Here is a 27,872-nt window from a genome sequence, read left to right as displayed (position 1 = left end):
AAAAAAAAAAAAAAAAAAAACATCTTAGTAAAACCAATACCTTCTCAGCTTCGCATCGAAGCTAAAACAATTCGAACGACAGATAACAGTTTTAATTGATAGAGGTTTAATAATGTGTTTATCATTAATTAACTTAAGGGGTAATAAACATTTTTTTTTACTTTTATTTTGATGTAATTTTTGTTTTTAGCACGTTTACAATATAAACAGAACACTAATAGTTAAGTAAAGTACCTACGCTTAACCAATCACAACTGATGTGATTTAATTCTCAAAATTTATGGGTGCACTTTGGAATTAGGAATGTACAATGAGACAATTAATCTTTTCAACGCGGCCTGACTTTAAAACATATTGTACATTTAATTTACAAAACTCTCAATCAACTGTAACGTGACTCGAAAGTGAATATAATTTATTTATGTTGTTATGTTTTATTATATTCATCGTCGTTGTAGAATGTTAGTGAAAATTTAAATAGAGGCAAATATAGACATTTAGTATTATTATTTAATAACTAAAAACAATATAATTTGCTTTTATTCCTTAAAAGTAAAATAGAGTATAAAATATTTTTATAGTATTTCAAAACATTAAATAAGGAATAAAACTAATATTATATTTGATACTTTGTGCGGGAAATAAATGGTTTAACGTTTATATGTATTTTTATTCTGACTTTTTTCATGTCATGTGGGAATTATGATAGAGATGTACTTTATTCATCAATTAATTCGAAAATTCATTAATGTCGTGAAATCGAAAATCATATGTTTAGTTTGAATATATAGTTAAACTGTTGACAATTATTAGCAATATATAAACATAAATTTATTAATATTGAAATAAAAAAAGATTTAAAAAGTTAAGTAAATGCGTGTACAAAATTCTAAACAACATAACATAGATCAATACTACAAATACTTTGAACTTATGTACATTATGTATGATTTTGTAATCAAAATGCTTATATGGATAAAATCAGAAATAAGCAGTATATTATACCGTCTAGACTCTTAACACTTCAACAGAAGTCAAAGTCGCTAATTTATACTACATATGTTAAACATCAAACAATTTCATAGAATCGTACATTAAGTTTGTTGTATAAAGAATACGTCTCATCATGAAAAAATAAGCGCAAAATACTGTAAAGTTTACGCGCTGACATGAATTTTTCGAATGTTGATTTTTTGGTTAAACATCATTAATTATAAACTATAGTAAATCCTTAAAACAAGAAAAAATAAAATGATATAAGGTAAATTTGAATTTATGGTTAAAACGTATTTTGTTGATTTTATACTTTTAAGCTTCCAAATTAGCTATGTGCTGTGTAAATAAAATAATAACAACTTACATTTAATCAGAGAAAAATAAAACATAAAAAAAGATGTTTGATTAAATTTTTTATTGTAAAAAGTAATTGTACAAAATAAATACCATATACTCGATTTAATTGATTTTATTTAAAAATTTTGTATGTATATTGCTCATTTTCTTGAAAACTATAGAAAATTTTTAATTTTCGCGAAAAGCAAAGGTAAAATTGGCATTTATGTTGTTAGCGCGCTATTCGGGACAATCAAAACCCGTTACAATGCCGAACCTAACACAGTCAGATTTAAATAGATTGATCAAGGATGGATTTTCGATTCAACCAGGAAGAAGAGATCAATCCGAAAATTGTAAGCTCCACGGGAACGAACGTATAATGTCATCATAAAGTTGAACAATGTCGTTACCGAATGGCAAGATGAAAGTGTGTATCTGAATAGGCTCAGGTCAAACAGAAGCCCATGGAGTTGGAAACCAACACACTTAGAAGGGGTCAATGTTATGGCGGAAGCGGATACGACGAAATTATTCTAAAATGATACAGTTGTTCTAAACGAAATTACCCTCGGCATCAAAGAAAGTCTCTCGTGAGGTAATTTAATTAAGTAGTTTTTCGATAGACTATTGCACAGTTTTCTTTTGCGTTATTTGTATATATCGTTTACTTTGTAAATAGTTTTATTTTTATTGCGTTGAATAAACGGTTTTTTTTTCGTTACACAGTATTCGTAACTATATATTATATAACGTAGAGAATTAAGCAAAACTATTACGAAAAAAAATATATGTATATATATATATATAAATGTGTTTTTAAGCGTTTTATTACAGTAAAAATATTGCCAGACAAGTAGTTAAATAAGTTCTTTTAGTATATATAAGAATCAGAAATAATTGGATGACGGATTGTGGTCACTATGATTAAGTTTACTAGTAAGTGGCTTAATTCTATAGCAAGTTTAAAGTATTGCCTGTTTCTTTTTTGATTGCGTTTTTTTGAAAGTTTGTTGAATAACTTTAACAGCATGTTTTTATTGATTTAACTCAAAATGGACTTTTATAAATACATGATGTTAAAAATTATAATATTCATCAACAAATTAAATTAAATTTTTTTTTGATAAGAATATTTGATTTTTAATTTATTTTCTAGCAAAACTGTTAATAATTGGATAATATGACGAAAATATTACTGTTAGTTATATCAAATGATGGAATGATAGAAGTGATTTTTTAAGAATAAATCTCTACATGACCAAACGGTTTTTGAGTCTTCTATGAAATTTGTTTGATTGTTAAAAAAGAATTCCTTTTAAAAAGTTGAAATAGTCAAACTGATTTAATTACTACTCGCAAAGAAAATATTTACTTCACATAAAATTATTAATTACAAACAATAAAAAAATGCGTGTATAAGAAATAATTGTAAAATTTGATGTTAAAAAAAATTCAAATAAGTAGTTTTTTGGTACATAGCTTGTCTAAAATAAAATAAATTTCAAAGAGCAATCATTGAATTTTTGAGAGTATTTAATTTTAGTTTTTGTAGCTGATGTGAAGAAATGGTAAGCTTATTGTACTGAATAGCAATTAAGTAAAGGTGCCTTCTAATTAATTTCATTTAAAAATCATGTTTAGTAATTAAAAAAGGAAATTTATTTGCTCCAACATTTTTTAAAAATATATTTTCTAAAACAATTAAATAAACTAATTAAAGTAGAATTTTTTTTATAAAAGTAGATTTTCATTTGCAGCAAAATCATTTTGTTTTTAGACTGTTATTAAAATAAATCTTAGAATAATTTTTTGTAAATTTAAAACGATTGTAAATACTTATAAAAATACAAATAAAATTCCTAGAAAACATTTTAACGATTTATTGTTATTAAATTTAATGAAACAAAACTTTGCTTTCTGTAGTAAACATCAAAGTTATTGCTTATTTCCAACAAGAGCTGAAACTTTTAAAGTTTTTAAACCTGTGTCTCTTTAAAAAGTATATTTTGTTTATCTTTTACATTATATTATTATTTTACTCTGAGATTAATATTTGCAGAAATAAAAGTATATTTTGTATAAAGTAAATGACACTTTCTCCGGATATACATTAACAGTTAACTCATAGCCATTAAAAGTGATGGTGAGTTTTAAAGTTTTCAAAATAGTTATTTTAACTTATGGTTAATATAAGTATTAATAATAATATAAAAGATTTGAATTTTGATATAGGTGTATAAATTCAGCAATGATAATAGTTTTTGAACTATGGTTTATATTTTGAAGATTTCTATTAACTTTTTAATAAGTAGGTTTATTAAAAAATATGTATGGTTTCTTTTACTTATTAAAACAAAAATGATAATGTTTTTTTCTATAAAGATACTTTTTGTGTTGATTACACAAGTTTGTTAAATAAAAATAAAATGTTTTAAATAAATTATAATATATTATGTTAAGTTTATAAATCTATTCGCTCAATTTAGCTTGATTAATTAACTCGTAATTTTAAAAATCACATAGTAAATCATAAATTTAAAACATTAGTAGATTTACCAGTAATTTAATTTAATAAGAATTATTGTTATATTTAGCACAAACAATGAAATAAAATATGTCTTTATCCATGATTCAATAAGGATTTTAGTAAAAAATATTTCTTTTAAAACATTCAAACAAGTTTTTGATGACATTACTCTTAATTAAAACATGCATATTTTTTCAAACTAAACAATTTTTCCTTTATTAACAAATGACTCCAACAATTATATAGAATTAACTGCATTCATCAGATTATAGTTGTGCTGTATAGATTATGCATGTACCATTAAATTTTATTAAAAATAACTTTTTAAGTTAAGTATAAAAAGCAATTACTCGTTCCTTAAGAAAGTAGCAAATTGATTTTTTTGTTTCAGTACCGTAGCAAATGTCAAAGTAAATAAAAATATTAAAATTTGACGTTGGTGGTGAACCTTTAGTTTTGATCAATGAAAGCCTGTAATTAACAAGTAACAAACTTATTGACCGCTGCCTAAAATTACTTTGACTAAAATAATAAACTTTCATGAACAATAACACTAATATTATATTATTTCTAGATTATTAATAGTCTGATAAGTGTTATTTATGTTGAGTTTATCTATAATCTAAAATCTAAAATAAATATCACTTACAAAAAAAAAAGTTTCGTTTCAAATTGGAAAAATTTTTAACACCAATATTTCAAGCAATATAATTCAAAAATAATTAATTATCTAGTAAAAGAATGATGCTATTTTTTTTTAATGGAAATATGATTTTGATGTTTAAAATGGTAGCATACAATTATAGTTACAATTTAGATTTTCTTAGACGAACTCAAATCTCTCTCTTTATTCATAACAACAGTAGTGATTAAGGGTGTCAAGTTAAAAAAAAAACTAGTTACTCTTTTAAAAACAGTTACTATTACAAAGATTGAATATTTTAGTAGTTTTTACTAGTAGTAAATGCTTCTATTAGACTAGCAGATGGCACACAAAAATAAAACTAAGGAAGATTTTTGATAGTAAACTCCAAATAGCAAGAGCATTTTAATTATTACACTTTATAATCACCAAAATGATAAGTTCAATGAAATCGTTTTCGAATTAGAAAATTTAAACTTCGTTTATTTATATGGTTTTTTAGTAGTAGTAGTTTATAACTATTAAGATTTTGTAGAACTGTTATGATAAAAATTTTGGATACTGTGATAAAATATTTTTCGATACTATTACTATCTATCTATTACATCTTTAAATATACTGATTATAATTTTTAAACAGATTACTTAATAAATATAAATAATAACATGTTTATTCTTTATATAAGTAAATTATTAATTAAAATAAAATAATAAATTATTTATTTCAGTTCCGTAACTATAATTTCATAATGAAGGTGACAATAGTAATCAAATCTACAAAATTTCATATTTTTTTAGCTTCGATGCGAAGCTGAGAAGGTATTAATTTTACCATGATGTGTTTATTTTTTTTTTTATTTTTATTTATTTTTTTTTGTGTCTGTCACTACTTTTTCTCAGCTCTCACTGGACCGATTTCTTTTAACAATACGTCAAAAGATCACAAATTGTATCTAGTTGAAGACATTACCCTTAAAAATTTAAAAATTTTCCCTCGTTCCCCGCAAATGGGGGAAATATCCAAAAAAATTACAAATTTAAAAATCGACAAATTTTGTCATTTTTTTCACTTTTTTTCCTTAAAACTTCCATAACTTTTTCAAAAATCAACAAATCAACATAATTTTTTTTTAAACTAAAACCTTAGATATTTTCCTTTCATTTGATATAATTTTTTTGAAAATTTAACACTTAACCTGCTCATGGGGGGGGATTTAAAATTGCAACTTTTTTACAAAAACTAACTTTTTCAACTTAATTTTTGAAAATGTTCCGGAAATACTGCGTCCTTTAAACATATATCAAATTAAAGCTTATTTTATGTACTATAAAATGAAAAAAAAAAATTTGTCCCGACACTTTATCTTCTGCATGTAAACGGTTGCCGTAGTTAAAAAAACACTATTTTTGTGTTAAAATTTTCGATTTTCAATTTTTAATTTTCAACTTAAAAATGCTATAACTTTTCGAAAAATGCATGTATCAGCACAATTTTTTTTTTTCTAAATACATTATAAGTACATCTTCCATTTGACATACTTTTTATTAAAATTAGACAATTTCCCCTTATATAGGGGGGGTTCAAACTTTGAAACATTGTATAAAAAATAGAACTTTTTCAACTGAACTTTTGAAAATGTTCCGGAAATACTGCGTCCTTTAAACATATATCAAATTAAAGCTTTTTTTATGTACTATAAAATGAAAAAAAAAAATTTGTCCCGACACCTTATCTTCTATGTGCAAATGGCTGTCGAAATTATAAAAAAAATGTAATATTTGCGATAAAAATCACCTTTTATAACGATGTTTTTTGTACTTAAAACTGCCATAACTTTTTCAAATATTAACTAATCAAAATAATATTTCTTTATATTGAAACCTTAGGTAATTTTCTTTCATTTGATATCATTTTTTTTTGAAAATCTAACACTTATTCTGCTCACAGGGGGGATTTAAAATAGCAACTTTTTTACAAAAACTAACTTTTTCAACTTAATTTTTGAAAATGTTCCGGAAATACTGCGTCCTTTAAACATATATCAAATTAAAGCTTATTTTATGTACTACTAAATGAAAAAAAAAAATTTGTCCCGACGACCTATCTTCTATGCGCAAAAGGCTACCGTATTTAAAAATATGCTATTTTTTATTAAAATTCTAGGTTTTGTATTTTATTTTATTTTAAAATATTTTATTAGGGGAATAAACTGACTTTCATGAATATTATATAATTTCATTGACATAGAATAAAGTTCATAAGACATATGATATTATACTTATTAACATTTTTTACTTTTTTAAAGTCGAAAAAGTAATTTTTAAATTTGAGTTAGCTTAAATAGCCAATTTTATCATGCAACAAAAATCAACGAATAGTTGCCGAATGGGTAACACCTTGATCTTTAACGCCTAGGGTACGAGGTTCAAATCCGTTTGTGGCTTCTAAAATTTTGCATTTTTTTTTTGAGTTAGAATAGAATTTTCAAATCATTTGATATTTATCTCATTTAGATTCAATAATTTCAATAAATATAAAGGATCTTATCACTATAGTCTCCCCTCGTGAGAAGAAATTGATATTCATGTTAATATTATTTTACTATGTGGTTCTTTTTCTGGCTACGATTTATTTTGCCAACCCTCACTAGACCTACTTTTTTCAACGATACGTCAAATGATTCATTTAAGTTTATGATATTTAAGTTAATGATTAGTTTAAGTTATTACTCTTAAAAATCAAAAAAATATTCCTTATTCAAATAAAAAGTAGCTTAACTAGATTTGTCCATACAAACAATTAAAATCATTAATTTTTAATATTCTTAAATTATTTATTGTCGAATTAAATTTGATATGATAAAAGTATTCAACTACAAAAGTAAATAATTTTACTTTATAATTTATTAATTTTTTAACTCTATTTCTGTGTGCTACTACCAGTCTATAATATGCCAAATTTTTTAGTAATATGTTGCTATATAAATCATAAATTTAAAAAAAAAATGATTTTTAGTTTCACCTGAAGTTAACGATGGAGTTTTACAATTATAATTATATTTTTGATAATATGCTCAATTGAGTAAATCTTTTTAACTACTTTGGTTTGATTGGTTCATTTAATTAAAGTAAATTATTAAAATTAATTAAGTTCTGAATATTTCAATTGCAGAATTTTTTTAAACACCAAAAGTTATTAGGATATGATTACTATTCTTTCTATTTCAGTTATCTATTACGATAAAAATGTAAAAAAATCGAATTTTTCTGACAAATGTACTGTAATTAGTAATTATAAAATTTCCAGATTGCATATTAATCTTAAAAATTTCATTTTTTTCAATTTAATAATGTCAATTTCAAACTTGCAAGTTGAACTATAAGTTATGGTAACAAATTCATTTTTTAGCTTCGATGCGAAGCTGAGAAGGTATTTTTCATTAAAACTTTCACTTTAAAAGACAATAAAAAATAGGTTCAAAATGATTACCTTTAACATATTAAAAATCAAAATCAGTATTAATTTAATACAATTTTTTTTGTTCTTAATTATTTTTTTTTATATGTAAATACTTATTTTTTAATAATAAGTAATAATATTAAAACTTAGAAGTAATAGAAAAAGTTTAATTGCACATTTGAAAACATCACGAAAAGTTTATTTAGAAAAGTATATTTTTTTTCTGATGAAAGTTCCTTTTGTTTAGTGTATTTATTCATAAGTAACAAAATTTTTTTATTAAAAAGTATTGCATAAATTCCTTTAAATTTGTATACGCATTAAAAGTATATGAATATACAACTCCTTTTTATTTTTATAATATCTCCGTAAAAATTACAATATTATATTATTGAATACCACTTTCATACTCAATTTAATTACTGTAATTATTATGTATTCATATATTATAGTTATAAATCGGGGTAAAATTAAGGGAATAAGTGTTATTGTTGTTTTTGAAATAATCTACCAATTTCATTTTTTTCTATTTAATAATATTTATTTCAAACTTGCAAGTTGAGTTAAAAGTTATGGTAATAAATTCATTTTTTTTTTATTAAAACTTTCACTTTAAAGAACAAAAAGAAGTAGGTTCAAAATGATTACTTTTAACATATTAAAAATCAATAATAATTTGAAAATAATTAATTATAAAAATTATATAATATATAATTAAAATAATTACTAATCTGGATATAATTAAGGAAATAGGAGTTGATGTTGGGTTGGGTTGGTTACATTTTTAACTTTATAATGCTATAACTCATTGAAAAGTGTACGAATCAACACAATTTTTTTATGAGAAATAATATTTTTTAATAATCCCTTTTTCATTCGACATACTTTATCTTAATCAGGGTATTAATAAGGAACTAGCAGATAATGTAGCTTTTGTAATTATCCACCAATTTCTTAGAATTAAACACTATCTACTGATTTGCATCGAAGCGTTTCTTATGATAGTGATTTTAATCACTGTCAGATTAAATCTATACTGGACCCAACTATGCAATGTCCCCACTATGCCGCGTCTCCACTGTGCTGGGTTTTGTTTTGTTCTTCATTTTAACAATGGTGCTGGGTATTATTCGTCACCTTTGGCAACTACAATGATTTATTTATTTAATTAATATTATATTTGTTAAATAATCAACTGGAAGTTCCATAATAAACAAATAAATGTCATTGATGAATATAATAAATTTAAAGGTATATGTACCTTGAAATTTAATTCTCCGGTATTTCTACTCTAAAATCATTTTACCTCAGAAATCGAAGTCTTTTTATTTAACTAATCTAATAATTTTAGGTATTTTTAAAGGTATTAAAGATTTAAAAAAAGAAAGGTTTGCAAAATAAAATAAAAAAGGTATTTTAAAAACTGATATTTAAATATTATTAAAAATAATAATATTAAAACAGTATTATTCAGAATTATGAAATTCCAAACTATAGGTATTTTTTATGTTCTTTAGGATCATGCGTAAGCAAATAACCTTAAAACTTAAATTTTGTTACAAGTATTTTGGAATTAATTGGACTATTATCTATAGTAATTTTCAGTGTTTCAGCTTTATTATAATGAAAATGGTAAGTTTATATAAATATCATAAACTTAAAACAAAATTTAAAAAAATGATAATATTAATGACATATTACCGATTTTGGAAATATTCCTGGGAATTTTTCCCAGGAAATTCCTGTAATTATTTTTGAGGAATTTGCACATGACTAATAGTTACACATGATAAATAGGAACAATAATAAAGACAGGAAAAAAACTTTCGATGAATAATAATAACTTTTTAGCTAGAATGTGAAGTAATCAATCACAAAATTGCGCCATGTTTTTATTTTTAAGCTTAAAAATTTACAAGACTATAAAAATCAATATTTTTTTTTTAAATAAAAATTAAATTAAACTTTTAATAGCTTAACTATATATTTACCTGGAGTTCATCCAACAGTACACGATTGGATTGTGCATAGAATTGGACATAGCAAGCCAGTAAAATGCCAAAAAAACGTCTTGAATGTAAGGTTTCTTAACCAACTCCGGCATATGAGATGTGACAATAAAATATATATGATATGGTAACCAACATATTGCAAAAATTGTGACAACGACAATCATCATTTTGACTACCTAAATAATAAATAAATAATTTTAAATTCAAATAGTAGAGCTCTTTTATTTTAATTGAAGGACATTCTCAGATTTAAAATCTTATTAATATGCTAAAATATAGAATACTTTTTATATTAAATTTATATAATAAAATTGATCACTTGTGGCTGATATTTTTAATATAGTTTTAATTTTAAATATAATAATTACATAGTAATTAAGTAAATACAGAAAGTTTTTTTTATAAAAAAAATAACTTATTCAAGTTGGTTTACATTTAGAGAAGAAATGTGGTCAAGAAATTTCTATTGATAAATATTGTCACAGTCTCACTTCACCTCCTGTCAATATTTTATAATGGTAATAACTTTTGAAATAATGGTCCAAAAGTTGATATCGACCAGATATTTTGTTCATTATATCATTTTTCATATTATAGATTAGTTAATAATATCAACTAGCTAATATTATGTATGTTACCTTTAAAAAAAATTGATTGATAAACTTATATGGTATAAAGGATGAAATAAAAAAATTTAATAGTTGATAAATCAAGAAATACATAAAATTAAAAATATACCAAAAATTATTTTCTTTACATAGTTATTATTATTCTACATTTCAAGACTATAAATAAGTTGAGAGTAACCAATAATTATATATAAATAATACAATGAAGTTTGTAACTAATAATGTCAAAATTTGCAAAATCGACAATTATTAAAAATAATTGAATAATAGTAAATTTTTATCTATAATTAAAACGAGATGGTTGATTTATAATGGCTTAACAATTAAATCATTGTATTTCAGTTTTTTTAATAGTTCATTTTCTCTGACAAAATTTGTTACATTGCTAAAATTTTCATTTGTTTAAGTAAATTTAAGATAGTATTGAAAACTAGGCTTAATATATAATTTAACACTAATCGCTAAACTAAACTTCGCAGTTTAGTTAAAATTTGAAAAAATATTTAATTACCTATCATAAGTTCTATTAAAAATAATCGAGTTGCGATTTATTCTTATTGAAATCAATTTTCAATAAATATGGTGAATATACAAATATGTGTTATCTAATATTGTTTTCATTATATAGGAAATATTTTTTTTAGTTCGAAAGTATTATTAACCATTTTCAATATAACTTTGATAAATAATTTTATTATTGCACTTACAATAAATCAAAAAAAAATGTCGTTCGGTTATTTGCTTTTCTAAAGTTTATCAGTTATTTATTTAAGACTTTTCTTTAAAACTTACGTCATAACTAAACTTTGTTGAAGTTACAGTTATTAGGCAAAGGCTTCCTCTTTTTTTTAAACCAACTTCTTATTATGTCATGTATATTGTTGCAATTATGCATTGCTAAACGTCACTTGACACTACGTTAAAAATATTCATAATTTTATCATCCAGAATCACAAAGACTTCATTTTTTATTAAAATAAATAAATTTTTAATTAATATACCAAACTTCTCTCATAAATTTAAGGTTTACTAACTTATTTTCTAAAAACACTTCGCTGTCAAAAAAGAAAATAATCAAGAAACATACTTTAAAGTGTAGATGTTAAATTCAATAAATTTTTAAATTCTTTTACAAGCCAATGATCCTCTTCATATGTTTTATATGTGTCATAAAAACTATTTATGTGTCATTGTTACTATTAGTTTTTTTTTTTTTGTTTTAACAGATTGCTACATTTCTTGTTAATAAATAAAGTAATATGACATATAGGACCACCAAATGGACAAAATGCAATAAGAGTTTTTGAACAGTAAAACACATAGACAAATAATTTTATTTAAGTTAAGCTTTACTTGATTATTGGTTCTTGTTTTTATTGTTCAAAGTAATATAACGTTCATCGCGACTTCAAATTCAGGTCAAGGATGATAGTTCTTATCTGTATCCGGTCCGATGCCTAATTGGTACAAAATCATAGTGAAAATTCATTGTTCCTCGCCATTAATTTTCTCGGTGTGGTTTTGAAAGTTTAACATTGCACAAGTAATCGACCATCAACATTTTTGAATAAGAAATACGTACGTTTAATAATAACATTTTGATTATGCTAATTGATAAAGTTTGACAAAATATTTTTACCGTTAAACGACAGCTTATCCTTTTTTTGTTTTTTAGTTTCTATGCAGAACAGTATAAAAAGCAATTAAATGAAACATGTTACACTTGTCGTAGGTAGAATTTTATACTTTTAAAAGGTGAAATTCTCTAACAAAAATGTAATTATAAAAAAAAATTGGAAATGCATTCATTATTTAATTAGCATACATGTTGTTGACTTGTAACAATGAAAAGTATTTAGTGATCATTCGGTTAGTATTTCTACTATAAAACGTAATTGAAGATCTCTGTAAAAAAAAAAAAAAAAAGAAATACTACTTTTTTCGATAAGAAAAAAATGACAAGTACATGTAACATTCTTTAATATTTCTATTTTGTAATCTATTAATGTCTAAAAAGTTTTGGCAATAAAACTATATTATTATATTTTAATTACTGTCAGATATCAAACAGTCTTCTTCTTCTTCGCCTTAATCCTAACTACTTGGAGTCGGCGACGCTTATCCTAAACTTCTACATGACACGATCTACCACATCCTCTATGCTCACATCAGCTGTCCTCATATCGCATTCAATAACATCTCTTCATCTCTTTTTTGGTCATCCTCTACCTCTTCTTCCTTCAACATTCATTTGTCAGATAACAAACAGTACTAATCTAAAATATGCTTCAACTCTACTAAATCTCAAATGTACGTAACTTATGTTTCTTCTTTTTTATTCGGTTTATTTCAGATTAGACCTAATTATTTATGTTTAGCAAGGCTCAAGACCGAGAAAAAAATATTAAATTATGGTTTGATTCGACTAAGGATATTCGAAATAATTTTATATTAGAATTGGTATAATAGTGTTTTTTAAGGTTTTATTTGATAAATTTTTTACTTCTAAAACAACCTAAAAGCTTATAATAAAAATTAATGAATTTGAAGCTAATATTATTTAAACAATTTTAAAAAATTAATCGAAAATATTAATTAAAATTTAAATATATTAAAAATAATTAAATTTATATACCATAAAAATATTCGGAATAAAAAATTGGTTGTTGACCAAGTTATTTTCAGTCATAAACAAAGAATGTCCATTCTTTGTTAAAATAATAAAGGTTATAACAAATGATCGAGTATAAATGTGTTAATACATTAAATTTACTAACAAAAACACACATTATAATTTTTAATTTTAGATATAAAGTTTATGTTATATTGAAAATATTATATTGTTTTAAGGTAATTTTACTATTCATTATGTTTGAAAAATTTACTGTCATTTAATGTTATTATGAATATCTTACTGTAAATAAGCTTTACAATAATTGTAAATTTTGTATTCAAAATATTTCAAACTGACAACTTGAAATATAATATGATATGAAAATATAAACATGATATATAATAATGACCAAATATTAATTGGTAATTTACCATAACCAAAACCATAATTAGTTTAAATAAACTTTTTTATTTACTTCATTATCATTCTCATTGACTACGATCAAATATTAGTTTCGATTCGAAGTTACATGGTATTAATTTCATTTAAATGTTTTTTTTATTTTGTCTCTTTAAACATATATATATATATATATTATATAGGGCAATAATAACAAAAAAATAATCCATTCATTTAATTTTGAATTACATAATAAATATGAAAATATTTTTTAGAACTCAAAAAAAAAAACTGTAAATTTTAATTTTTACAAACGAGTAAAATTATGTGACGGAAGAAAATAAATAAGAAGACCTCAGCGTAAAAACAAACCGGCAAATCGAATGAAAAATCACAAATATAAATCAAGTAAAAGGTAGACAACACTGTATATCTTGTACTTTCAAAAAGCTACTAAGCGTTATATTAAAAAAAACATTCGTTTACTAAAGTCACAACGTCTTATAATTTAACAAAAACATTGTGTTGTAACATTAAAAATTAATGAGCTAGAAGATACGTACCATTTTTTAAAATCATGTTAATATTTCAGAATATAACATGACAAGAAATATAAGTTGTTTTAAAAATATAAAATTTACAGTATTAAAATGAGACGATCAATACAATATTTGAATTGTATAATTTGATTATTATTATTAGTTACATAAATACTATATTTAGGTACAAATTGAAAAGCTATATTGCCTCGTTGATGCAAATAAAAAAATTATTTTTATGTTTTTGTAAGCTTGCACAATATTTTATATCTGAGTTTACTATCAATAAAAGTGTAAAATTATAGTTAATTTGTTCAATAATGTTTTTAATAATTTTACGATTTTGAGTGGGTCATTAAAATATAAGATAATCATTTTACAAGCAATTATTGCTCAATATGTTATTTTATTTCTGTGTAAAATTTTAATTTAGTACACAATGAGGAATTTTTCTGAGAGGGGTTTTAATTATAACAATGCAAAATTAAAATTTGTATCAGAATCCTACCATGCATTTTGTATCATGTTTAAATATTGGTATTTGTGTGGTCTAGTCACTACACCCCCGTAAATCCACTATTGATTAAATAATTAAAAATAAGAAAAACCAATTCTTTAATCTGGGAGTACATAAATATTTTTGATATAAAATTTTGCTATTTTGTTTTCTTTTATTAAATTATAAATTTACATATTATTTTACCATAATTTTCTATAAAAATAACAATTTTTGTTTTTTTTAACTAAATTTATTTCTTTTAAGAACTTCATTAGGATGTAAAATTTTTTCGTTGAAATTTATTGTAAACCGAAGATTGTGTTCAAATGGTTGCATATTTCAAGCTTCTCACTCACATCTCTGTACTTTCTTGGTCAGAATGTGTTAAACTGTTAACTCATCTTCGCAGGTTTGGTATATGTTCTGTTCAAATTTTTTATTATTAATCTGTTTATATCCGTGTTTTTTTATGGGTTTTGTAAGTTTTTGAGTGTGATTAGCGAATATATGAAAATTACGTTAATTTCATCGTTTTGATTATTTCCGTTTAAAATATTCTATAATGGCTTTAAGAAGTGTTTATGTCTATGCTTTGTAAATGGTCATTTCTATTGGTGCTATGTTTTTTATTACCAGGTTATCGTGAAATATAGGTAATCCTATTTTACCGTCCGTTTTCGATGCAACAGTGCAAAAGAGGTTTTTATAGTTATGTCTTTTAAGTATATCTTTGAGGTAATTTTTGTAAATTGTGGCGTTAGTTGTACTTTTTTAGATTGGATAGCTCTATGATCATGTTAAATTTTATGCTGCATGGAGCTTCTATGTAAGGTTCTGCTTTATTATTAGCTTGATATCGTTTTTGTCTATATGTTTTAAGATGCTGTGTATGTGTCTGGATGTATGGTTTCTTGGTTTCTTAGTGTGCTGACGGCATACAAACATTTTAATTTTATATAAATTTAATAAGAATAATATAATATTGACAGCCGTAATTTTATATTTTATTGAATATGTCCTATCAGTTCTATTATTAATATGTCCTATTCAAACTAAAATATAAAACGATATATAGTTGAATACATTAATAATAACAGTAAAGCGCAGAAAAGTAAATATTCTTTTAACAACGCCGGCTCTTTTGAAAAAAGAAAATAAACATATTTAAATATACGTATTTGTGTAATAAGCTGAAGTTTACTTGACAGCTAGAATGATTAAACGTTGAAAAAGTTTAAAAAATTAATATGCTTGAGAAACATATATACACTATAGGTAATCATAACATGTGATTACACGTCTTAATAATAACCAATAAATTCCGCTAAAACATGTAGACACACTAATGAATTTTGAAAATCATATTTTCAGCTATATATTTTTTATACAAGAGAATAATAATATTTCAAATTGAGATTAATGAGTCTATAATTTATGACTTAAAATAGCAAAGAAACCTAAATTGTACAGACGTAATTAAATTATGATTACACTTTCACTATAAGTAATTTATCTTCTAAATAATATTTTCGATAATTAAAGTAATGCCAAATAATGAGTTTATGAAATAATCGAGATTTTTTGTGCAGTTAAAAAAACAATTCAACATTGACATACTTGTCTTATTAAATATCAACTGTTAAATTGTAATTATAATTTTTTATTCCTTTACATAAACAAATACAAAAGAATTAGAGAAAGAGAAAATTAAAATGTTTTGTTTAATTAATGTTGTGTTTAATTAATATCGTTTAACTGAGCTATGCTTTTCAGTATATTCTTATTTTTAGTAATATCTTGTGAATAATTTGCAAATTTTTCTTACCCTTCGTTTAGATTTGATATGTTCCAACTGTCTTTGCGTGCACTCGCCTATGCTTTGACTTCCCCACAACTCATGACCAATCATCGCGTATGTGAAACCCATTAAACCAATTGGCACAAAATATGTGATAATCATGAAAGACACATTATAACTGCAAAAAAAAAAGAATCTAATTAACTAATTAATTAAATTATTCATTATAAAATTATATGTAAATATTTTTACTATTTAAACATGTTTTTATTAGATATAAACAAATATGTAGTATATGAAAATATTCATTTGTAGTTTAATAAATAAGAATACAGTTATATGTTTAATAACGAATACAAATAAAAACTGTATGTAAAGCAATTAGTGTATAAATTAAATAGTAGATTATGCTATAATAGTTTTTTATTATTATTTATTAATCTAAGTGAAACTAGATTATAGAAAAATTAAACACTGAGATAATTTCTTTCCGTTAAATTTTACAAATTTAATTGCTTATTTTTTAATAAAAATTATTAATTACTTACTTTGTAATAAAAGTTTTAATTTCATCGAACCAGTTAGACATTCATATTTTATATATTATTGAATTTAACTTTATGTTTACTATAAATAAGTTAATCCATACAATTTTTTATTTTAACATTTTTTGGCTTAATTTAAAGATATTATTTGTAGAGTTTATTATAAATCACTTAGATACTCGTAAAATAAATACAATATTGAAAAATAATTGTTTGTTTTTTTTTCTAATTATATATATATTTTATAATATATCAGTTATTAATTACTTTTTAACATCATATTTTATAGCTTATAAGGGTGTCAATTTCATTATTTTTAAATAACAACATACATATTTAAAATGCTTATAAAATAGGAAATTATCTAATTAAGAAAATGACGAGTCTATAACAACTTTTGGATCAGTACTTCGAAAGTTACTAATATTTTTATACCTAACCGGGAAGAGAGACGTGCCCGAGAAATGTCTAATAAAATATCACATTAGACATTACTAAATAAGTATTAGATATATATATATAAATACTATTTATATTTATTAAATGTTCATACTCACACCTCACAAATAGTCAATATTTTATTATCAATATAACTTTCTAAATTTGGTCAAAAAGTTTTTATAAAAAGGTCATTTCCTTAATTAGATTATTTCTTATTTTATAAGTATGTTTTCATAAAAAAATAAAGCTGACACCCTTATAAGTTATAAAGATGACGTTAAAAAGTAATTAATACCTGATAAATCGTAATATATATGTGGCTAAAAAAAGGCAAAATATTTTTCCAATATATTATTTTGCAAGTAATTGAGTGGTTTTTGATAAATGAATCACCTTGTATTAATTGCAATGTTGATGTATTTTCCTCTGAGAATGTTTTTGGTATATTAACAAAATATGCATACTCTTCAATCATTTATAATGAATATTTTTATGTATATGTACATTAGTGATGTTTAAACATTAATGTATCTTATGGAAAAATAGTTTTATACCATTTCAAAAAGATACATATTGTAACAAAGATGTCAAAGGAATTCAAACTCCACAGCTTCAGCTTAGCTCGAAAAGAAAAATACACACATCTATTTGAGACACCTTCCCAAATGAACCTGTTTTATATTGATATATTTTTATATTTCTTTTTTTCATGTCTATGCATAGGAAATCTTAACTTCTACTTGACTAATAGAACTTGAATAAAATAAAAGGGAAATGGGGGTTGCAGTTAAAAAAAATACATTATTTTTATAGAAAATTTAAAAAAAAAAATACAGTTACAATTTGAAATGAATTCTAATCAAATGTAAAACTTGGTAAAAGAAGATCAAGACATTTTGAACATTTATTTGGCTTAATCTTGATTGTATGCTTTTCTATAAAGTTTCAAAAGAAAATACAAAAAAAAACTAGTTCATTGTGTAACAACGAGAAGTCTAGCGATTTTCCCTACATATTCTTTGTGAAACTTTTTAATTTCTGATGGGGATTCTTTACACTACTAGTTTTAAACCCGTATAAAATAAACTCATAAAACTAATCACAACTTATAAAAAATAAAACTATTCTTTATGAGATCTTAAAATTTCGTCCTACCATAGTTATATCGTAATACAAAAACGTTAATGCTAACAAATATTTGATTTTAAAATGTTAAATTTATTCAAATTAAGGTAGTTTAGACTTGTATATAAAGTTAGAATACATTTAAGTTCTATGAAAATTCATGTTTATCTGTTTAGAACCAAATTAGTTGTAAAAAAAAAAAAACAAAGATTGAATCGGTAAGAAGTTTAAAAGAGTTTGATAATATTTTAAAGTTTAACTATTTTCTCTATCCTAAAAAAAAGGTTTTTAATTTGATTTACTTCAAAGTACGAGTATATCATTCGTTTACCATCGAAAGATTTCTATGAGCATACAATGATTTCATAATTATTTGTAAGTAGAAATTTTTAATCTAGAAGTATATAATTTGTTTGACTGATATGTAATTTTTTTTAATGAATAATTTTTGTAGTAATCAACATAGTTAAGTATACTTTTTCACTCTAAACTGCAACGTCACTTAATTAAACAATGTTTTGAATTTTTTTTGACATAATAATAAAACGAAAATTTTTAAACAATGAATAATGAGCTTTAATCAGGAAAGGTGGTTTAAAGAAACATTAATCAGTAAAAATGATTGGTGAAGTATTTTTGTAGTAGTAGTTTAAGTGTTAGGCACATTAAACCGGTAAATCGTTCAAGCATAACTGCAAAAACTTCCGAAAGGAATGATATATAGTAACGACTAGTACACATGTCTAATGGCTTAGGTCCTTGAAGCTGAAGGAGCGATGAAAAATAAATAACCGATAAAAAAACAAGAATATTTAGTAAAGAAGAAAAACAAGACAGACTTAGAACCTAATTAATTGTTTTTTAAAACTTGAGTAAAAAAACCGATGTCATTTCTTTTTATTCAGTTAACGCAACAGTTATGTATAATTTTTATATAGAGCTAAAATGATAATGATTTTCATGTATAGAATCAACATTATAACTATCTAATTAATCTTTAAGACCCTGAAAGTTTTTGTTGATTATTAGTAACGTGGAAGTCGATATGAATAAAACATGACAGAGTTGTATTTTACTAAACCTTCTGTAAGTTAGAATTTTGAAACTAAAGAGCAGATGAAAAAATGTACCCGGTGTAAATAAAATATTTCAGAATAATAATAATAATAGTAGTTTTTACTTCGGTGGACATTGATAGAATAACAGCATTCGCGTTTTTCATTAATATTATATTTGTGCATACAGTTGATACTTGAATATTATTTGCATGTTATACATTATGTATATTTTCCAGGTGAGTGAAAGAAAAATCAATCTATATCTAACAGTTTAAATTAAAGTTTATATTTACAATGATCCCTTTTCTTTATACAATATGGAAATTTATAAGGTTGAACATGAATAATGTTTGATTTGTTTTTATTTGAAAACGATACGAAAATTATTATGTTTGGCAAAAAAATCTATTGATAAAGTTTAAAGATTCTAAAAAATAATATGCCGCTTAAATTGGTTGCTTCGCTAAAATAGCTGTATATATTTTTGGGTTAAATATTCAGGGTTTCCTTGAGTCAGTATAATATAAAAAGGTAAACAAATTTGAACTATTAGCTCACGATAAGAACTTAAATTAAAACACAGCGAATTTCTGTTAAATAAATTATCATGACCAGAGGTGTCGTGGAGCGTATACGAGGGTATACAGCGTATACCCACTTCTTTGTTTTTCTGTTATTGCGTATACTTATAAAATCATGAGTGATACGCGGGTATACGGCGTATACCCACTGTTAGTTTTCTTATTAGTGCATATACGTATTTATAAAATAGTTAAAGAGTATAGACTAAAGAATAAAATAAAAAGTAATATGTGGGTATCGAATATAGGTACGTTTGTCATAAAACACAAATTTTGAATAATTCTTATCAGTTTGTTTAATCTCTACAGTCATACCACATATAAACATATATCTGAAGTTATAAACACACAAATATGGCTCGAGACTATTATCATTTTAAAAATAGAATATAAATGTAAAACAAAACACTGTCAAAGTGTATAAATAAATATCAATAAAATAAATAGGATAATGTTTATCATTTCACGACAATTTTATTGACATTTGACAAAATTTTAAATATCGACCAAAAATTAACGATATAGCACATAGTTGAAACTGAAAGTTATTGGGTTAACCTATAGCTGTTGAAATTGGTAATTTGTATTTTTCCGTAATAAACCGTTTACCAACCAATCTAGTATTTAATATATTACCTATAATGAATTAAGATAGTACTAACATGTACCTATTCACGTTTATTTCATTTATGTTTTAACGATTTGAAAACAATGATTGTAAGATTATTTTATTACTGCATAAAGTTTATTGTTTATTTATAAAAAATATAACAGTATCTAATAATACACTTATCGATTGTATGACTATGAAATTTAATTTATGTAAGAACTTAAAAGTGTCAGTAAAAATATTCGAGTAATAGTTTGGAAGTTGGAAGGAGCAACTGGGAGGGTAGGGGTTTTAGTTGCATTATGTAATAATTAGAAAATACATATACAGTTAAAACATCACAATATTTGTATTCCGTCCCCCAAAACTATGTTATAGTTAAGGCCTTTGAAAAGTAGTGTGGGGGTGAAATTCCCCACGTTTCCTCATTTAGGTTTTTAACTTATCTATTGATCAAATTACGACTATATCACTGTTGATAATGTGAAATATTGTATGTAGAAAATATAAAGTGCAATGGGGGGTGTGGGGGGCAGAGCCCCCCACGTTATTCTCTATTCATTATATAGGCGTATACCCATAAACATTTTTAGGACTACACCACTGATCATGACAAGTAAATCGATTTTAACATACAATAATAAATGTGTCAAGTCACAAGAATATTCATAAAAAAACAAATTCTTTATAGTTTAAGCCGACTAATATTTTTTTCAAATCTAATCTATAGATACGCATTATATATATGACTAATCCATGTATATAAACAAAATTCGAGGTCTTAGTATAAATAATGAATTTTGTATGAAAATTATAACTGTATTTAGCTGTTTTTTTTTTTTAATTAATTATGTTCCAAACTTGTGTACTTTCTCTTATGTAAACTATGATTAATTCAAAAGCTCTTTAGTTTCTAAAAATAATTTTTATATAAAGAAGAGGAAAGATGACAATGAAAGGTAATTTTTTACGAATAAAACAACAATATGAGTAATTTATTTAAAACTGTTTTCAGTATTAGGTATATACTATATCATATTTAAAAATACCTCAAATCCCGACTATTATATTGATAAATTATTATTTATCAATATAATAGTTTATTAAATTATTATTAATTTAATTTTTATCAATTTATTAAATTATTATTAATTTTTATTTTGATAAATCTATTTGGATTATTAAATTAGTTGAAAATTAGTGTTACATAATTTTATTTCCCAATAATGAGTTTAAGAATAAGAAAAATTTTTTTTTTTAATAATAAAGATAATATTTTCGACTTTATATTTAAACGTCACTATTACGATTTTTAAAAACCTATTTTATAAATTAAATTTGCTTAAAAGTAATCGGCACGTATTTTTCAACTAACAAATTGAACAGAAAACAAGTTATCAGTTTTGATGTGAAGTTTATACGACATTTGAAGGATTCAATTAAAATTTGATTTGATTTATTTTTAAGAGCAGTAAATGAAGAAAATAAACATCCACAAAACATTTGATATATAGTAATCATCCAATTGTTTTATCTTAACTCATTATAATGGGTTTTTGATATTACAACATAAAAAATACTATTATTTAATATTATAAAATGTGTTTCTTTTTTAGTTCATAGTTTAAAAATCGTTCACTACAAAAAAATTAATTAAAGGTTTATTAAGATGTAATTATTCAGTTGAATTTTTTTCAGATTAAGTAGCTTAAATAAAATTAAAAATAAATATTCCTCACTGTCCTTTTTGTAATCAAAGTTTTTTAAGTAATAATAATTTTAATAATATATCTCCAACTCTAAATTAATTCACGCAAAAGATATTTTAAGTATATTTACTGAGATTTATAAGTTGATGATGATTTCCAGATTAAGCTTACATATTATCATTCTATTGGATTTTTTAAACTTATATTTTAAATAAAACCAAGTATGTTTATTTATTTTACAATTATGAGTTAAAAAATAACTGAATAACTTGTATGTTAATCATGCTATGAAGTAAAAAAATCTTTATAAAGAATAACAAGGATCCCTTGTATTCCATCATCCAACGTTTCGCTAGAATAATATTAATTTTTTATTTTATTTAACTGTCCAATTACTGTGACTGATTTAATTAAATAACGTTTTCAGTTATTTTTAACCAAATCATAGAATATACAGAATGGACACTGATAAAAATGCACTCAACCAATAAAGAGAGGTAATTAAATCAGTCGGTTATTTTAAGGTTGGTAAATCAATGCGTCTGAATAGCTATCATTGTAATAACAAAACTCAATGTTAACATTTTCTAAAGTATAATAATAATTTTAAAATGTTTATTCACAACTTTAAATAATTATTTTATTTTTATTTTGTATATTAAAATACTAAGCATATTCAAACACTATATTTTTGGAACAATTCCACATTTTATAAAATAAATAAATGTTTATTTGTTATCACTACAGTAAAAAAGATAATATTACCTACAGCAAAATGGCCACTAATTATTGCTTACACCAAGAAGTGTCAAAGATTAAATTGCAACATGTTTTTTCACTAGGATCCTAACAGTTCCCTATGTTGTTCCTAAACGTTGGCCCTATATAATTTATATTCCTCTAAAAGGGCTGTTAGCTGTTTCATGACCAATAAAATATAAACTAAAAATAACAAAGATAAAATATATTTATTTCTATACAAATATTGCGTATAAATATAACCCGACTTGATCTCAAGAGATGTTGACTAGTAATCCAAGTAAGTCGACGGCGGCAAGCGTACACAGAACACCGTTAATAATAATAATAATAATAATATTAATATTAATCAATAATTACAATTGCGATAAGTATTAAGTTAATGAATCAATTGTCGTGATAGTGGTACAATGACAGCTGCCTTCTACGTGTTTTAAATTTACTAAAATAAACATGTTTTGTTTACAACCGCACGCCGCATGCTCATAGTTGGGACGTTTGTGCTGATCAAGCACTAGTATGGTCGGTAATTGAAAATGTTGACGAAGGACCAATAATCTGTCAGTAACAAAATGCTCACATTTAAGAATAGATTCTAGATGTTTTAATAAAATATTAATAAAAGTTGAAAGAGTAACTTTTTTACACCTCTTTTGATTTTACTTTAACCTAATGTCGTTAGTCAAATTATGAAGTATCTTTTAACTAAAAATATCATTTTGGATACCCGTTAAACTATAATATGTTTATGGTTTGAGATTATACTTATTTAAAGTACATATATCTCATGACATAATTAAATAAATATAAGTCACTTAACTTTGCACGTCTTGTATGAAATCTCGAAATACAATTTAAATTAACAACAAATGTGTTTAATTAGGAAAAGGACTTACATTTTATGATTAATGTAAGAAATATGTGTATGTTATTTCATAAAAGTTTACATAATACACATAATAGAAATAGAAATGATTATTGATGTATGTATTGAAATCAATAAATTTGTTACCATCAAATCTTATTAATAATATATTTATTTTAAGTGCGTATTATTAATATTCACTTTTAAGAATGACTTCTACTAGGAAAATGTGTTGTTTAACGATTTTATACTAATACAAAGAAGTAATTTTATATAAATATGAATCATAGTTATAAAAATTCAAATTTTTAAAAACAGATCTACTAATGAACAGTACAAAATACTTTTTATTAATAATATTTTATCAATAACATGTAATAAATATATAATAGTACAAAATGAATAATTTTAATGATGTTCAAAAAAAAAATGAGATGTTGAATGTAGAAAATTTCCTTTAGACTTTTATAATGGTTTAAATAATATAATAATAAAATATCATATATATATATATATATGTATACCTATACTGTAGGTATATACAGAGCGTTTATTTTAACGCAAGAATTTTGATTTCTCTTAAAATAATAGTTATGTTAAGTAAACAATTTTTTGATTTATTAGTTATTTGGTAAGCTAGTTAAATATATATGTTGGCAATAAACAAAACAAAGTTGACACCATTGTAAAATATAAGGGATGATTTAAATAGTACTAAATAACTTATAAATATGAAACTAAAATAACATATTATAATTAATGTAAAAAATATTAGTGTATTATTCTACGCATTAATAATTTCAAAAAGATTAAATTTAGTGTATTTGTTAGTAATAAGTGATAAAATTTATGAGATAACTCTATGGGCGTTAAATTTTGCTGCATGAGACATCAACCAACATTTGATGAACACATTATATTACAGATAAACAAAACATTTTTTTGTCAATTGATATTAATCACTAAGTCATCATTTATTACTATATGGCTTTATAAAATATTAGCATAGTTTAGTCAATGGAATACGCTACTAGTTGCATAAAGTTAAATATAATATTACAACCTGTATACGTGTATTTATTTTCATGAATTTTTCGCTAAAATAATCGTGTAACGATACATCCCAGATACATACTTAAAATGATTATATAAGACCTACAAGCATTATCTACATCGAATCTGTAATTTATAAAGAACGTAACATCAAAAACTGATAGTTTTCTATAAAAAAATATTGATACTTGAATGGATGTAAAATGTATACGGTGCACTAAAATGTATCTCATTATTCACATATCAAAAAGGTTTGTAATATTAATAAAAAAATTCATTTATAAAACAAATTCGGTTGCTGATTAGAATCCGATAACGTGTTTATTGATATTAGGAACTATTGTTTACTAAATTACATACTTGCTTAATAAACAACGATTGTTATATTAATAATGGTGGTTGATATAGTAATGACCATTGTTTATAAGTATTAAAAGTAGGATTATTTACTTTATGCGCCATTTTATATTAACAATAAAAACTATTATAATAAAAATAAAAAAAGTTTATAATTGTGTAAATAAACTACACATTTAACTATGTAATTATTGAGCTTTTTTAGTTCATTATCAAAATTATTTCTACGCACAAAGATACATCTTCATAAGAAACACAAAAATCGTGTATTAATACTAAATATATTTTATATCAATTATGATATTACCGGCCAAAATTAGATTAATATTTTGGAGTTAGGAGCAAAACTAAAATACAGCCTCAGTTTCCACTATCGTAAAAATATTTTAATTTAATTTCATAAATTTTTAGAGCGTATATTTTATAATTATAGGGTTGCGCCTCGCGATTAGTGCTTCAAAAAAAAGGTAAACTTATTGTGCAGGCCCCGTGACTTACTAGGAAGGGGGTCCTATTATTTTTAAACCTCTGGTGAATAGAGCACATCCGCACACGAGCTAGTAGTTACGGCATTGCTCGAGAGCCCTTCCTCTCTTTTTCACCTATTAGGACATTTGATATGAAATCAATAAAATGTGTTCATTATTATTACATACAGGTACAAAATATCATTGGAGAAAATTGTTATTCCAATAATTAAACGCACGTTGTAACTTTAACTAGTGTTTATTAATATTTTGAACTATTTCGTGATATCAATAAACAAAATTATATGATTAATGAACAATCGCATTTTATGTAAAAACAGAATTATTAAAATAGTTTTCTCCTAATTAACAATTGTGTTCATAAAATCAATAAATACATTTATTAATTTATGGAACATTAATTTAACGTTATATCAATAATTTTTGTTTATTAGCTTTTATCATGAAAATATTATAGCTCGACAATTACATAAGAATTCGATAATATAGTATTAATTAGCGTTATGAATTACAGAAATAATTGTTGTTAATTAGTTTATAAAAACAGTTAAAAGTAAAGTATGTACCATAAATTGTAATATGTAATAAAGTAGTTAAGTAGTACAGCCAGCGCTCAATGTAAAAGAAGTGATCGCAGTAATCACGGGAATAGAATGAGAATTTAGTACAACTGAGGGAACAAATTTTTGTTTATTAATATTAGGAAATTTTTAATAAAATAATGAATTTCATAACAATAAACTAGAGTTTGCAATATTAAAAAGTATGTTCATAAAATTAATAAATTCAGATATTTTCGGTCAATAAACCTAATACGGTTAGTGGCCAATACAAATTTAGGCGTGTGCAGCATACATTTTTAAAATATTCACCTTTGCTTGAAGATTGACTAATCTCTGCATGATTACTCACTAGTATTTTAGGAACTCAATCTATCGATTTAAGTCGATAGAACAAAGGAAGCGCATTAAATTTTTTTTGTAAGTTAATTTATTCTTCTGGACTGCTGCAGTCCAAATCCTTGCTTTTAATTTCTGCACATTATATCCATTCTATCTTCCTTTTTATTCCACTAGTCATACGACTGATCGTCCGCTTCTCTAGATGATTAAATTGGCCAATGAGGACTAATTTTTTTTGTATTTAATCAAATTTTCTTTTGTTTGTATACATAAACTTATATATATATTTTCCATTTCTTTACTGTGTTCTTTAATTTTATATACTTTGTGTAAATGTTCTGATGATAATAAATGTATAATTTTTGTTATTATTGTTAAATAAAAATATTTGGGCTTGCCTCCTTTTATACATAAATAAATAAATATTACATGATATTGAATTGAAAAAAAGTTTTCATTTTTATTACCTTAATTTATGAATAAAACCTTTATAGAATAAATTATATAAATATTATATATATTTAGTAAATATTTTCAAACATGATAAAGACAAAATGAAGAAACTTTAAAATCAACATTGAATCATTTTATTAAGATAACAATACTGTAGATAAAAAAAAATAAGTTCAAAAATTTTGTCTACATTATATTTTAAAAATAATATAGATTCTTAAAAAAATATAACAGACCATCACAAATTAAAACTTATATTAAATTAATATTACAACGTTTTGATTGAAAATAAATTACTATTTATTTTATTGTAGAATTAATAATAGATAATGTCATGGATATAACTAAACAGATTTTAAAACTATATAGGAAAATCTTAATAACTTTTAAAGAAGCATACAAGTACGATAATAATTAATTCTTAACGTTATAATTATGTTAAATTCGATTATTAATAAAAAAATGTGAAAAA

General features: G+C 23.5%; 1 protein-coding gene across 6 annotated transcripts in view; it reads right to left on the bottom strand.

Moving 5' to 3' along the window:
- Positions 1-27,872, bottom strand: part of LOC126900715 (tachykinin-like peptides receptor 99D) — a 125,602-nt gene that overhangs the window by 29,601 nt on the left and 68,129 nt on the right. For all 6 annotated transcript variants that reach the window (XM_050676627.1, XM_050676625.1, XM_050676631.1 and 3 more), the window contains 2 exons: positions 16,482-16,632; positions 9,956-10,152 (listed from right to left, as the gene is read on the bottom strand). In XM_050676627.1, the coding sequence (XP_050532584.1) occupies positions 9,956-10,152; positions 16,482-16,632 (348 nt within the window). The remainder of the gene's footprint in view (positions 1-9,955; positions 10,153-16,481; positions 16,633-27,872) is intronic.

The sequence above is a fragment of the Daktulosphaira vitifoliae genome, unplaced genomic scaffold (genome assembly GCF_025091365.1).
Source record: "Daktulosphaira vitifoliae isolate Bord-2020 unplaced genomic scaffold, ASM2509136v1 Scaffold_3, whole genome shotgun sequence".
Classification (NCBI taxonomy): domain Eukaryota; kingdom Metazoa; phylum Arthropoda; class Insecta; order Hemiptera; family Phylloxeridae; genus Daktulosphaira; species Daktulosphaira vitifoliae.
The sequence above is the reverse complement of the archived record's forward strand: the minus strand, read 5'-3'. Positions and strand labels throughout refer to the sequence as shown.